Source organism: Macadamia integrifolia, chromosome 5 (genome assembly GCF_013358625.1).
Source record: "Macadamia integrifolia cultivar HAES 741 chromosome 5, SCU_Mint_v3, whole genome shotgun sequence".
In the NCBI taxonomy this organism is placed as follows: domain Eukaryota; kingdom Viridiplantae; phylum Streptophyta; class Magnoliopsida; order Proteales; family Proteaceae; genus Macadamia; species Macadamia integrifolia.
Window position 1 is genome coordinate 29,585,564 of NC_056561.1, and position 14,559 is coordinate 29,600,122.

General features: G+C 38.9%; 1 protein-coding gene across 1 annotated transcript; it reads left to right on the plus strand.

Annotated features, from left to right (window-relative positions):
* Positions 1-2,603: 2,603 nt before the first annotated feature.
* Positions 2,604-13,811, plus strand: LOC122077996 (pyruvate kinase 1, cytosolic-like). The gene is made up of 17 exons (XM_042643876.1): positions 2,604-2,887; positions 3,122-3,218; positions 3,453-3,550; positions 3,771-3,926; positions 5,819-5,896; positions 6,258-6,389; positions 6,705-6,785; positions 7,043-7,114; positions 7,299-7,388; positions 9,985-10,129; positions 10,315-10,403; positions 11,717-11,812; positions 12,000-12,067; positions 12,270-12,379; positions 12,909-12,912; positions 13,252-13,288; positions 13,383-13,811. The coding sequence occupies exons 1-17, from the start codon at positions 2,819-2,821 to the stop codon at positions 13,533-13,535; spliced, it is 1,575 nt and encodes a 524-aa protein (XP_042499810.1). The 5' UTR covers positions 2,604-2,818; the 3' UTR covers positions 13,536-13,811.
* Positions 13,812-14,559: the final 748 nt, after the last annotated feature.

Sequence of the window (14,559 nt, forward strand, 5' to 3'; positions counted from 1 at the left end):
GATACTTGAAACCATATATGCAGTCACTTTAAAAGGCAAAAGGGAGAAGAACAAACTTAAATCCTCTGGGGTGAGTTAAGTGACAGCAAAGATCCAATGGATGAGAGGGACCTGGCATATATCCAACCATTGGAACCTCGCTGTCACTCACTACATCCCCGTAGAGATTTTTTTTGCGAAGGGAACTCCTATCCCAACGTGGGAAGAGGATCCCGACTCCAATCTTAAGCCTAGCTTTAGACTCTTTAATGGTATTCTATCAAGTATCGATATCAAAGATAAAATTAAAGTGTAGGTTTAACTAAAATTGGAAAAAGTATAGTGTTTTCCGTTATGGCAATAATTGAATATTGTTAATGGTGGCATAGAGTGTAGAAACGCAACCCTAAAACGATGCAGAAAATAATGGAAAAACAAAACAAACAATGCACACGGATTTTACGAGGTTCGACAAGATTGCCTACGTCCCCGGTGAGATGAGATCCTGCTTCACTATCAATGGAGAATTGGGTTACAGTGCTCGTCCTCACACCTCTCAGTATTGCTTGCATTGCAGAGAAAGAAACCCTCGCTACAAATATATAGCGAGAAAAAACCCTAATCCATATTAAACTACAATTGCCACCCTAATCCGGATTAAACTACAATTGCCCTCAAATAAAAAATTCGAGCAGGGGGCTGCGCCCCCCTACACCCCCTGCATGCAAGGGGGCCTCCTGCCACCCTTGTAACCCCCACGGCCCGCTAACCGGCTAGCGGGACCGCCGTCCTGGCTGTCTAGGTGCTGCACCAGTACTCCCTAGATTAAACTGCAACGGAATACAAGACATCATACACCAATATAGAGATAGTGTTATCAATCAGAATTCTAATCCCAACCCATTGATAGTTCTTAATAATATATTACGTTGGATTAAGGATTCAAAATTGCTGCCCACTACTAACACTAACGATGTGTTTTCCTCTTTTAACAGATGATCCCGGGACAGTTTAAACCACCTTTTGTCTCTTCCCTTTTTTTGCCATATAACATATTAGTTTGTATTAATATAGCTAATGTTTTGGACACAGTCATGATGGATTTGTGGAATTCTTCATCTAAGAATATTCAAGGCGATCAGGATGGGAGTCAGTTCATTCAAATCGGTGGAGGAAATCAAAGCTATAGGAATTCTGAAAAAATTAAAGCTCGCCGAAGCTAAGGGTTGAAATATTACTGAAGTCTGAGTTTTAGAAAAATACTTTCTTCAGCTTATTCCAAACTTTTAACAGACAGTTGGGCTTTGTTTAATTTTTCAACTTTTTGGAACTGTGTACCAGGTCCGATCACATTAGGGGGTGTTTGGTTCGGTAAATCAAATGGTGTATGCATCGGATATGAATGTTAATCTTTCGATAGACATTCTTCTGTATTATGTTTCTTTCTGAAAAATCGTTTGGTTGACTTGAGGCTAGTACCTGTTTCTCGCAGGTTGAGATATTGATTTCCGTAGAGAATTTCTTTTCGCTTTCTCCTTTTATACTAAGTGGTAAAAAGATTGTTCAAATCTAAGTTTAAGTGTTGAGGTAAATTCAGATTCTTAAACTCAGATTCGGAACACATCCTTTGTAATATGATCATTTATGAGAAGTAGGGTGCTCACTTATGAGGGTCATCCTAGTGAAACCAAACAACTCCAAAAATTAAGAATTATCATTTTAAAAAATATCATCTCATAGATTTACCGAACCAAACACCCCTAAAATTTCTATATAAAAATAGCTCTACCACAAAAACAATGTTTGAGTTCAATACCAAAAACTAAATCCACAGTATCAATCCTCTTGACGCCGAAGGTTTTTACTCCAACGGTTTTTGACCTAATAGGTCTTCTCTCAGCTGGACTCATGTTCGGCATATGCTGCAGAATATTTTTCCTCCTCATCCTCCTCGTGCGATGCCCTATTATACGTTATGGTCGTCTTTTGCTTTTAAAAAGGCTCTAATGGTTGCTTTTAGCAAAGAAAATTCATTAAAAAAGCGAAGGTGAGAATGTTGAATGAGTTGCGTGGTAGACCGGTGGTCGGCTATAAACCTTAACTTAATGTGGCCCACCCATCAGAATCAAAATCAAACGGTGTAAAATACTTTGTCTCACTATAGATGGATGAGCAACCATGTACACGAACATACGAAACCCGATGGGCTTGGAGAGGAGGTAAGCTGAAAAAACATGGAAAGCGGAAAACCATCCTCGAAATCCCAGCATTCCATGCGGCGGCCGCCACTTACCTCTGGTATTGCAAAGATTCACGTCGAGACTCGAGACCGAGAAGAATCTTTCCTTTTCTGCTACCAATCGTACGGTTCACAACTGCTCATCCATCTATCGATGTTAGTGATACCCATCCAACCGTGATTCAGTTAAATTCTCAGTCAATTTCAACCATCTGATTAAGGTCAAGAATGAGTTTAGATTTTAGACAGACAGAATAAATACCAATCTGACGGTCAACGTTTCGGTCGATATTGAAAATTGTGGCCCACCAAGTAGTACGGGGTCAAGTCCCGGTAAACCTTCCTTCTGGAATTCCCGGTTTAACGTTAAAACCACTGCCAGCAAAGCAGTCTAGCACCCTAGCTTTTTTTTTTTTGGTAAATTCTGGCACTCTAGCAGAGCATAGAAGTAGTGGAGAACTCTGTAATAAGGCAACCATTCTCTAGTTTCTGCTTCAGTTCTCCAGTTGTTTAAAGCGATCTTCGATCGAAGTCTCTCACCTTCGTGTTCTTCTGCTTTCTCTCCTTCCTTGATCAGTAGCAGATCATAATTGATCGAAAATGCATTCGATGCACTTGCTCCTCGAAGAGCCTATTAGGATGGGTTCCATCCTTGAGCCATCCAAGACTGTAAGTGCTAAACTACTCTATTGTTTGTTTAGTTTTCTTCGTTTTTCTGCAACATCGATTTCCTATGAGTTTGTTTGTAGGAAGATTACTACTTTGCTCATGTTTGTTTGTTTTTTGGGTGGTATTTCGAGCTCTGGTTTGTTTCTGCTGGAGGTGGAACAAGAGTTGTTGCTTGATTAGGGTTTCGAGTTTTGCATGAAATTGATTTGGTACTTGTGGTTATGGATTCTGCAGACTTTCTTTCCTGCAATGACAAAAATTGTCGGCACACTGGGCCCGAAATCGAGATCCGTCGAGGTTATTTCTGGCTGTCTCAAGGCAGGGATGTCTGGTATGATTTGTTCAATATTTGGAATTGTGACTGTTATTTAGATAACTTCCAGTGCATGACTGTATTCTTCGTTTCCGTTCTTTGCATGGAAAAGAAAAGAGTAGCAAGTTTCTTTTGCTCCTCCATTAAAATGGCTGTTGGAGATTTTCGTCTAATTGAATTGCAAGCTTAGAGTTTGTGTTGTCTTGTTGAGAATTTGGTGAGTGTAATGCTTTGTATTTGTCTCGTTTGCAGTGGCACGTTTTGATTTTTCCTGGGGCGACTGTGATTATCATCAAGAGACTCTAGAATATTTGAAGGCGGCTGTCAAAAGCACTAAGAAGCTCTGCGCTGTAAGCTTCTTCTTCCAACGTTTAGTCTTCTGATTGTCAGCTTCCAGTTTACAGTTTATGTGAATACATCAAATACTTTTGGTTTGCGGAGTCTTAATTTTGTTGATTCGGGTTTACTACTTTGATTTCTTATTATGTATTCAGTAGTTCTACTAAAACAGGAAAAATATTTATCTCCATAAAGAAAAACTTATAATGGATCCCTCCACCCCTATTTCAGGTTATGCTGGACACTGTGGGACCAGAACTGCAGGTTGTAAATAACAGTGAACATTCCATTTCGCTTCAGGAAAATGGTTATGTTGTTCTAACACCAGATCAGAATAAGGAAGCCACTTCAGAGTTATTGCCAATCAATTTTTCTGGATTGTCAAAAGTAAGCATTGATATTCATGAACATGCTATTTTTACTTTTGTTGTTTTTGGGCTTTGAATGTATTTTATCAATATTTGAGGGTTCACGCAGTACAAATTTCATAAAGAATCAAGGATGGAAAAATATTAGGTCCATCACCAAATTCTCTCAGTTGTCCATTCTTTCATACTTTTCTTCTTCTTGTGATTATGTTATTTTTTCTTTAATATATATATATATATATATATATATATGATTCATCATGTGCTTTTTATTGAACATTTTAAAAGTCAAAGCCTACCTGTATGAGTATGATGCTTTAACGAATAATCTGCAATTTCTGGATTTGTTTTTTCAATTCCTGAACTTTGTATGATTTATTTTTGTTAATGTTGGTCTCTTGCCGAGAGTTTGCATTTCATAAGTATATTTTTGTTGGACCTTTGGAATGGAGTTGGGGTTTTTTTTTTTTTTAAATAACTCTCTCTAGGTGGTTCGCTATCATTGAACAGATGTGAGGCTTCTAATGGTGCTTCTTTCATCTGAAAAACCTCTTCAGATGGATCAAAATCATGAGAGATACAGAGCTTAAAAGATGCTTCTTTTTGGATTTCATTTTGCTATTCTATTTCTTAACCACTATAATATCTTTCATAACGTCAGTAGGAAAGAATAAATGGGCCTGGGAAGTGCATTTGGTCTTTGGAGCTTCTCAAGGGTTTTGATCTCAGCATCCGGATCAAGAAAGTAGTCATCTCAGCCATGATCTTCCATTTGTGGTCTAAGAGGAGCATGAGGGATTTTTCCCAAACTGTTATTGATTGCATGGACTCAAGTGAACTGTTGGGCTAATGGGGCATACATACAAACTTCACTTTTCCTTGTGTTAGATGGGTTTCATAGATCCCCTTCCCCAAGGGTTTGGCAAACATTTATGTCGATAGCTTGTTGATGAGTGGGGTGGCAGGCAATTGGTGCCTTGCTCCGAGTCACATGGGTGAAGTCTTTTATTTTCTGTGGCTGGTTACATGGCCCTTGAGTTTTTGATATTTTGAGGGGGCAGGGGCAGCAGGACACCTGCAGAGGAGCCTCCAGGAAGATCTGGGTTTCTTGGATTCCAAGGTGGTTATTGATGCAATATGGGATCCTGCTCTCCCCCTCTCATGGATTGCATGGTATGTTATTGGTGCAATCATGGATCTTAGGGCCCAGTTCGAGGAGACTTCTTTTGTTTTTTTTATGTATGCAAGGCCAGTTTTTGCGCCGACTGGCTCTCCCAAAGTCAGTTGAATCCTGCGGTATAGAGAACCTCTCTTTGGACCTTCGCCTTTTAGGTCAGAAGGCTGCCAGAGGGTGTAGGTACCTGTATGCATGAAGGAAGTTTTGGGGGGTATAGATTTTTGCCCCGTCTCTTGTTACAATAAAAATCAGCCTTCCCTCTCCAAAAGCAAAATCAAAAGCAAAAAAGTGTTCTCTTGTTAATCATAAAAACATTCTGCTGCAATGAGTTGCTGGATCTTTACATTCCTCTCTTTTGTGTAGTAGAACCCTAGTTTTCTAGAATTATTGATTCTTTATGTTTTCTGCTTTTCCTACCCTTCTGGACTATTACTTTCTTCCTTTTTCTTGTAAATCAAATGCTTCATGTAGAATATAATACAGCCATATTGTAGAATTCCTTCTCAATTTGCAGTCAAGCAAGTGATGCACTATTCAATATGCAGTGAAGTAGTTGATGCACTTTTCAAGTTGCAGTGAAGCAAGTGACGTGTTTTTTATTTTTTTGTAGCTTGGTAGCTTTTTAAATATGCTCCATTCAGTGTTTTTTTGATAGTTCTAGCTTGGTGTTATTGTAATCATGCTCTACTTATTATGATCTTCTGCATAAACTGAAGCAAATGTGTGGTTTTCAGGCAGTGAAGGAAGGAGATACCATTTTTATTGGCCAATACCTGTTCACTGGAAGTGAAACTACTTCTGTTTGGCTGGAGGTAAGGCAATGGTTGTAGAGAGTTGGATCAAATTTTTGAGTTTGTTAGTGAATGTATGACAGTACAATGAACTAGGTCATTTTAAGATGATTTCATTGGAGGAAAAAATGAAAAAGAAATTCAGTTATTTAGTGTTGTCAAATCAAAGCATGTGCATGGTTTGATGTATGCTAATATATTCCCCACGTCCTCCAAATAATTTGGATAATTGCTACTCGATTGACAGCCTGTCTGTCAATTGAACTTCAGGTGTAAAAGCAATATGGCCAGCTGAGTGATGGTTTAAGTAGGACTCATCTTTTACTTGGTTGGGCATTGTAATTATTTTGCAAGTTCCTTATGTATTTCTTTTCAACTACAGGTATCTGAGATTAAAGGGGACGATGTTGTCTGTATGATTAAAAATTCTGCTACTCTTGCTGGTTCCTTGTTCACTTTGCATGTTTCTCAAATCCGTATTGATCTACCTACCCTGACTGATCAGGATAAAGAAGTGAGTTTGTTTGCAACAGTTATTTTCTGTCTATGGTGCCTGGAGAATGCCTTTTTAACTTTTTTTTTTTTTTTTGACGGGTGGACATGGTCAGAAGTATCCATTAAATTTGGAATGTCAATTCCACATTCAACTGTTATTCTGTTACAGTGGGTCCCTAATCTTGTTACTTTTCAAGGGAGAAGGGTAAAAAAAATGGTTGAAATTTACATAACATAGTTTGGAATATGGACCTTTTTCCTATTGTAAAATTTTCACTATTTTTGATGAATGTCCTTCCAACTGCAAATCATGATATTGCAATAATTCTTTCAGGTTATAAGTACATGGGGTGTTCGTAACAGTATAGATTTTCTCTCCTTGTCATCTACTCGGCATGCAGAAGATGTTCGCCATGTAAGTACAGTTCTTGATAGTTATACTTAGTGCTCTATCACATTATCAGCAGTATTTTGAGCCTTATTTGAAAATTCTCCAAACTATTTTTTTAATAATTTGTGATCAATTTGCCTGTTTATGGTTGTGTTTCTTAATTTTATATAATTTAGTTTTATCTTTAGGGATTTTAATGCAGCCAAATTGCCACTAAGATCCTATTCTTTCAAACTTCTTATTATTACCTGTAACCGGCCTTGTATAATGTTATAATGCAGGCCCGTGAGTTCCTTTCCAAATTGGGTGATCTTAATCAGACCCATATCTTTGCAAAGATTGAAAACATAGAGGTAAGCTGCATACAAGATCAGTCGGCATGAAAAATTGTTGGTCAAGTTGATCTAGTTGTCAATTGTGTCTTAAAAGAATGAAAAAGTAGATCTGATTTTCAGTTGTGAATCCAGCTTGGTACCAGTACCGTTCAAGAATGTTAACTTGCAAGTTGCAATTTTCTTTTCTTGCAATTACTTGCAGGGCCTAACCCATTTTGATGAGATTCTACAAGAAGCAGATGGAATTATTCTTTCTCATGGGAATCTGGGCATTGATCTTCCTCCCGAGAAGGTCAGGTTTCTGAACTTGGACAGAGGAGCAATTTAAAATGTTTTGGATGACAACTTCAGTGGTTTTTTAGCACTCTTAGACACAGGTTTCTGCTTCATTTGCACCAAGTGAACAAATAAGCAAAATTGTAGAATGCCATTTATTTTATTTTATTTTATTTTGGGAAAAATGGCATTTGGGGTACCCAACGTTCAGTTAAACCTCACATAAGACACCCAACGCTTGTGAAATTATATTTGAGGTACCTATTTTTATATTTCCAACTATACCCCCAATCACCATCACCACCACTGCTGCAGCTGGCCACAACCACAACCATAACCACCACCCCCTCTGTTCCTCCCCAACCCCCCATCTGTCCCTCCCTCCCTCCCACCCTGGATCTACAATGATGACGAGTTGGCTATTGCCATCGTTGTAGATCTGTTGGGGACAACGAGAATTTCACCTTGTCGGAACCATCGGATCCTTGAATCACTGGCCTCATTCTTGTTCGTTTTGCCCTTCCTCATATGGGTCATTTGGTTGGAATGATTGGAATGTCTCCAGGCTAGTGGTATACAGTTTTTTACTCTTCCCTTTTGAAGGACATAACCAGCTGTCAGGAAATGGATGTACAGTGACCCAAATCACGGACACATTAGGGCAGTTCTGTAGTATTACCAGTTACCACCTGAAATGTGTCCACGACTAACCCGTCTCAGTCTTTGTTGAATACCAACACTGTTCCTACTTCATTTCACAGCACTAGAGATCTACTACTACTACTATCACCACAACATGGCTAACTCTTCTTTGATTTCTCTTGGTCCTTGCTTACTTGTCTTGTTTCATGGCTCCAAGGTTTAGATTGAACAGCAACCATGGCAAGGCCAACAGCAGCAGCGGCAGCAAAAAATGCCGGTTCAGAGAACAGAGTGAGTGTAGGATCGAGAACCTCAATTCTCTCAAACATACTTGAAGGATGGAGTCCAAGGCAAGTCTCTTTGAATACTGTGACTAGAACAATGAGCAATTAAGTGTGCCGGTGTCGCCGCTACGCGCTATTTTATCTGGCCTAGAGTCTGCCTCTTGCCTTCCTACTCAACATCTTCTGTGGCTTCAAGCCTTCAACAGGTAGATGTTGTTTGAGGTGTTTCGGAGTGGACAAGGAGATGGAAAGGAGGAAGCTATAAAGTGAAGATGACGATAGGGATATGCTTCTGACATAACCACCATTGGCCCTCCATCCCGATCTCCGTCCCTCTCCTGCCCTTACTTCCCAACCTTGTGGCCCTGGCCCCGGCCCCGGCTTCCCTCCCCTCCCCTCCCTTGCTTTCCTGGGCGACATGTCTCCCACATTCCAGGGGAACCTGCAACTGCCCCTCATCGCTCTCCAGCTCTCACTTTCCCCTCTCTACCTCCTTCCTCCCCTGCTCTCTCTCCCCCATTCACTTCCATCACTGGATAAGGCGGGTACATTTTTTTCGGTAGAAAGAAAAGGGTAAAATTGGGATCATAAAAAAATAAAGAACCTCAAACGTTATATTGGCTAAACATTAGGTACCATATCCTATTTATGAATGTGAGGTACCTCCAGTGATACAGTTCCAAACGTTGGGTACCCTAGGTTGAGTTTCACCAAATGTTGGGTACCTTAAGTGTCATTTACCCTTTTATTTCTAGTACTAATATTTTGTCTGGCTAGGGCCAAATCCATTTTTATCATGATGCCTTAAAGTTGGATCCTTCTCACCTAGACGGCACAATCATTCCTTTCCTGCCATACCAGTAAATGCACAAATACATTCACAGCTGTCTCTGGGCCATCTTAAAATGGCATATTTTTCAAGGGTAAATATGCACATTCCACATCAGACAACTTAAAATAGGATTCTTTCTGGGGACACTATATAATACACATATTATATCCTTGTTAAATTTCTGTAGTGAAAAAACATCGTTGCTCTCAGTTGAAGGAGAAATATTTTGGAGGATACTTGTACATGTGATATTGGTTGGTGGCAAGATTTATGCCTGATGGTGCTTTGGTGGACCTACATTAATTCATGAGAATGTCAACTGAATCCTTATTCCAACTTGTAGCATTGGCGGTGCAGTGTCTTAAAGGCATCTTATTCAGTGCATGAGGTTCCCGTCACTGTGGGGTCTGGGGAGGGTCATAGTGTACACAGTGTCTTAAAAGTTCTTATATTTTTGGTGACTTCAAGCCTGTCTATTGGTTTTTAATGTTCTTCATGGTTAAACTGTAAGGAGTTGTCTTAGAGGAATTCATTGCTTAGCCTGCTGATGAGCTTACAGAACTATGCCACTTACCATAACTGAACTAGCTTCTTAGTTGGCCTTAGAAATGAACTTGTTCCTGATGGAGTTTATGCTGGTGATATCTGAAACAAGGTCGACTGAAATTTATTCGTTAATCCGTGGTTCTATGTTGCTACCAATGATTATTCTTGTGCTGTCCTGTTCTGATAAATTTCCATTACATATTCTCACTCCATTGAACCTCATCTATGTGGTGCTAGTGAGCTTCTATACTCAGTAATACTCGTGCAAATCTAACTATACCATGCTGTTTATTGTCCTGAATTATCAGGTGTTTTTATTTCAAAAGGCTGCTGTTTACAAGTGCAACATGGCTGGAAAGCCTGCAGTGGTTACTCGTGTCGTGGACAGTATGACTGACAACCTGAGACCTACTCGTGCAGAGGCAACTGATGTTGCCAATGCTGTGTTAGACGGTATGTTGCCTTGACAAGTGCTGGAGATACTACTTCTCCATCCAAGCTGGTTGAGGTCCTCAATATCTTTGTGTTCTATCTCTTCATGTCTTATGAGTTTCTGTAGGACATTGTTTGACCAGTTCTATATGGCATTCTGCAATGTGGGGCCTAATTTATTTCCCTTCATTTTTTGATGGGTGCAGGGAGTGATTCAATTCTTTTAGGTGCTGAGACACTAAGAGGATTGTACCCTATTGAGACCATTTCCACTGTTGGTAAAATTTGTGCCGAGGTGAGCCCTCTTCCTCATCTGTGCATATTATTTAATTAGAATTACATGGTTCATGTTTTGCAGAGTCAGTCCAATTTGACATTAATTTCATGCTGGTACTTATTTTGTCACTTTCCGACCTGACATTGTTATGGGTCTTACATTTTCTTTTTCTGCTTGATGACATCAAAATCATATCGAATGCAACAGTTCCTATTGGTATCTTTTCAGCATCCATATAAAGCACTAAAGCAGCAAAGAGCTACAAGAATATATACATTCATCAAGTTTTTTTTTTTTGGATGAATAAATAATTTCATTGCCAAAGAGGAGAAGAAAATACAAGGGGGGGTTAAGAATACAAACCCAAAAGGAAACAAGCCTCAAAAAGGGTAAGGGGGAGCTAAACTAAGCCGATAAGCTACAATCCAAGACAAGACCGAAGGGAGACAAAACCACTAGGGGGAGGGGTGGGGGAGAGTGGTGGAGGGAAGGCCCTAGACAACAACAATGAGCTTGTTCCTTGGGGAGTTTCTGACCGGATGGGGGCAAATAGAGGACAGTTTGGAGCTAACATCAAAGTAGATGGCCTTCCAAATCTTATCGAAAGATCGATATTTGGAAGTCCATCTATGGAGATTCCTTTCCATCCAGATATGGTTGATGGTAGTACAAATGCAACCTTTCCTGCAGTGTCACAAATGGAAGTACCAGAAAAAGTCTCATCAAGTTAATTCCATTTTTTTCTTGGTGCGGTTGTGGGATGTTGAATTGATTCTGCCTTTTGTAATATTTCTGTACATATAGCTCAAATACTATATGTTCATAGTGGATATGTGGTGCTTCCAGTGCCGAGGCCTTCACCTAACATGAGATTCATTATACATCTCATTATGGAGCTAATTATCATATGAGCTCTATAAGGTGGTATTTATGTATAGGGGTGGTTACTCGTATCTCTTTGGGATTTCATATATCTATATCTATATATATATATATATATATAGCTATGTGTTGGTATTTATGTTAGGGGTGGTTACTAGTATCTCTTTGGGATTTCATATATATATATATGGCGAAAGGAATGCTGGCCACCCTCGCCCTCTATGCCGAGACAAAACTGGGTATTTTCATGCCCAGTTGTGTCAGGGCATGGGGAATGCTAGACGGGCAGCATTTTTTCTCCCATTATATATATATATATATATATATTTATATTTTTCCATCCCATATTTACACACATACACACACACACACACACACACATATATATATATATATATACAATATCTCATACGATCCTTGACCATTTGCTTAAAATGCTATATCTGCAGGCGGAGAAGGTTTTCAATCAAGATTTGTATTTTAAAAAGACTGTCAAATATGTTGGAGAACCGATGACCCATTTGGAATCAATTGCTTCCTCTGCGGTATTTTCTTTTGGGGCTTCTACTTTTAATCATCTGATATTATCAATATATAGGATCGATAGTTAGATCACTGCATCAGTCTTAAGTTTGTTTTTGGTCCAAATTGCATACGATATTTATTATTAGTAATCTTTTTCTTTTCAGAATTGTGTACAATTTTCATTCTCTATCTTGTGCTTTTATCTAGGTTCGTGCAGCAATTAAGGTGAAGGCTTCTGTAATTATTTGCTTCACTTCATCTGGAAGGGCTGCAAGGTAATTTCCCCCCCCCTTCTTTTTTTTTCTTTTTTTTTTCCCCCTCATAGCATGGCTTGTTGAAAACATGCACCCTTCTTCTTTGTGCTTCTCCGTGTGACTGGCTATGTTTGTATTTTGTTGACTGAATATATATTTCTGAATACGCATATTCTGTCCTTATTATTATGAGAAATCTTATTAAATTTTCCTGTGAATACAGATTAATTGCAAAGTATAGGCCAACAATGCCTGTTCTGTCAGTTGTTATTCCTCGACTCAAAACAGATCAACTCAAGTGGAGCTTCACTGGTGCTTTTCAGGTTTTCCACTGTTCTGCTTAATTTTTGGTTTCCCATAAGATTTAGCTTCTTTTCACTTTCTTGGATGCAAATTCCAATTTCTTACTTGTCACCGGGATTCTGGAATTTTCATTTGCTCCGGGCACAGAATGTCATCTCTCCTGTTTTTTTCCCCCTAATCTTACCCATTAGTGTAAGGGCATCCTGGTGCTTATATTTTCTAGCCACATTTATAATTTCTTGGACCTTTTCATATTGGTTTTCTTTTGTTACACAATTCTGTAAAATTCTCCAATCGTTGGTAGATTTGATGGTTTTCTAGAACTTTCAAAGAAGGAAATAAATGCTGCATATTGACCTAGACTGTTTTGCTCATGGACCCGGTTGAATTGTTTACTGTCCATATAATTAGATTATGGTAATTGGATCCCTTTTTCTGTGTTTGCTGGAAGGATTCTTTGTTCTTCTCACTTCTCGTTTCTAGTAATTTACTCTTATCCAATCTACATAGTCAACATATCCTTGTTATGGAATTTCAAAATGTGATTCTTTTGAAACAGATTCGTAATTGAAAATTCAAATTCTATAAACCAGAGAATTTGTGAAGTGGACTCATATTTCCCGTTTCCCCGACTATCTGGATTTACTGGATGGATGGGAGTCCAAATCATCTACATAGAAGGAGCAGCATGCCCTCGTTGGCTGGCCAACCATGCCACTGGAATCTTCATCTGTTCTCTCTCTTTCCGCCTGTGATTCTTTTGAGTGTTTATAACTAATTGTGACTACTTTTATCGATAAATATAATTAATGTCCAAAAATATTTCTATTTATTTATTTCAATCTTACATTGTAAGTAGAATTTAAACTAAAAGAGTATTTATTTTGATGGTGAATGGACAGAGGTCTTTTCCCCATGCTTGCAGATCCTCGACATCTGGTAAATCTTCCATTTTTATTTTGTATTGTTACATTTCATTTTATTGTGTCCAGTTGATGATTGAGATCTGGTTTTCATGAATTTGATTGTTCAGGCAGAATCAACCGGTGGCACAAATGAGTCGGTCCTTAAGGTTGCTCTTGATTATGGCAAGGCATCTGGTATAGTAAAGCCACATGATCGTGCTGTTGTTTTCCAAAAAGTTGGAGATTCATCTGTGGTGAAGATTATCGAGCTTGAAGATTAAAACCTGTTTCAATCTCCCTTCGTTCGAGTCTTTCACCTTAATATTTTCGTATCTCCTTTTTGTATGAGGGTGGTGGACCTCAAATTGTTGTGGTTTAATAACTCTGTAGGGTTTAGAAAAAAAAAAAGGAGAGATTTTAGGTGAATGTGTATTCCGAGAGTGTACACTGAGGCTGGAAGTTGTTATAGAACCATAAATTCAAGTTGTTGCGGTGATCCATGTTCAGTCAAAATGTACTCTGATATCACTTTGATTGAATGGATCCAAGTCTTCTAATGTGGATTTCCAGTCATTATATTTATAGATTGTAGCTTTAATGTGCTTTCTTCCACCAACCCACCAACCAACCCCCCCCCCCTCCTAATACTATTATAGTTTGTCGCTACGAGTCTATGGTTGATTTGTAGTGGTGTGCCATGTTGACAGTCCACACTTATTATAATTAGTCGTAATTCTGTCAATTTTTTTGCATAGATTCTTGCATTTGTTCTTTGCTTGGAAGTTCCATGTAGCAGATCCATCCTGTAATGGTTAAAAAAATATATTTCTTAATCTATTTTCTTAAATAGAGGGCTGATCTAACACATGCACTCTTTACCTGCTTATGCATTCATAGCATGAGACTACCACTCAAGCTGCGTTATATATTCACTGTCAATATATCGCAGGATTTATCATGAGGGCATCTCCATTTTGATTTTGTGGTTGTGGGTTTGATTTGGGAAATAGCCTCTTTGTGAAGCAGAGTAAGGTTGTGTACATTACGACTCTCTTAGACCTCGCGGTGGTGAGAGTCTTGTTCATTGGATGCGCATTTTTTCTTATATCATTATCTTGAGGGTAAAGGAAACTTGTCAGAGTTGTCAGATTGGCATAGGAAACACCTACACTGAGCTGGGTGTGAAAGGATTGTGCTGCCTCACCCTACTGTATGCTGAAGATGCTCTGTTGCCCTTCCATTGGCTTATGCATTTGGCGTGTTATATGCCATACTGGTAGGGTTCTTGCGCCTTAATGTTAAATA

Bases quoted from the DNA above. Each gene is read 5' to 3' on its own strand.
- LOC122077996 (XM_042643876.1), top strand. From the start codon at position 2,819: ATGCATTCGATGCACTTGCTCCTCGAAGAGCCTATTAGGATGGGTTCC. The intron at 3,219-3,452 runs GTATGATTTGTT...TCTCGTTTGCAG, and splicing joins TCTCAAGGCAGGGATGTCTG to TGGCACGTTTTGATTTTTCC. The intron at 6,390-6,704 runs GTGAGTTTGTTT...TAATTCTTTCAG, and splicing joins TGACTGATCAGGATAAAGAA to GTTATAAGTACATGGGGTGT.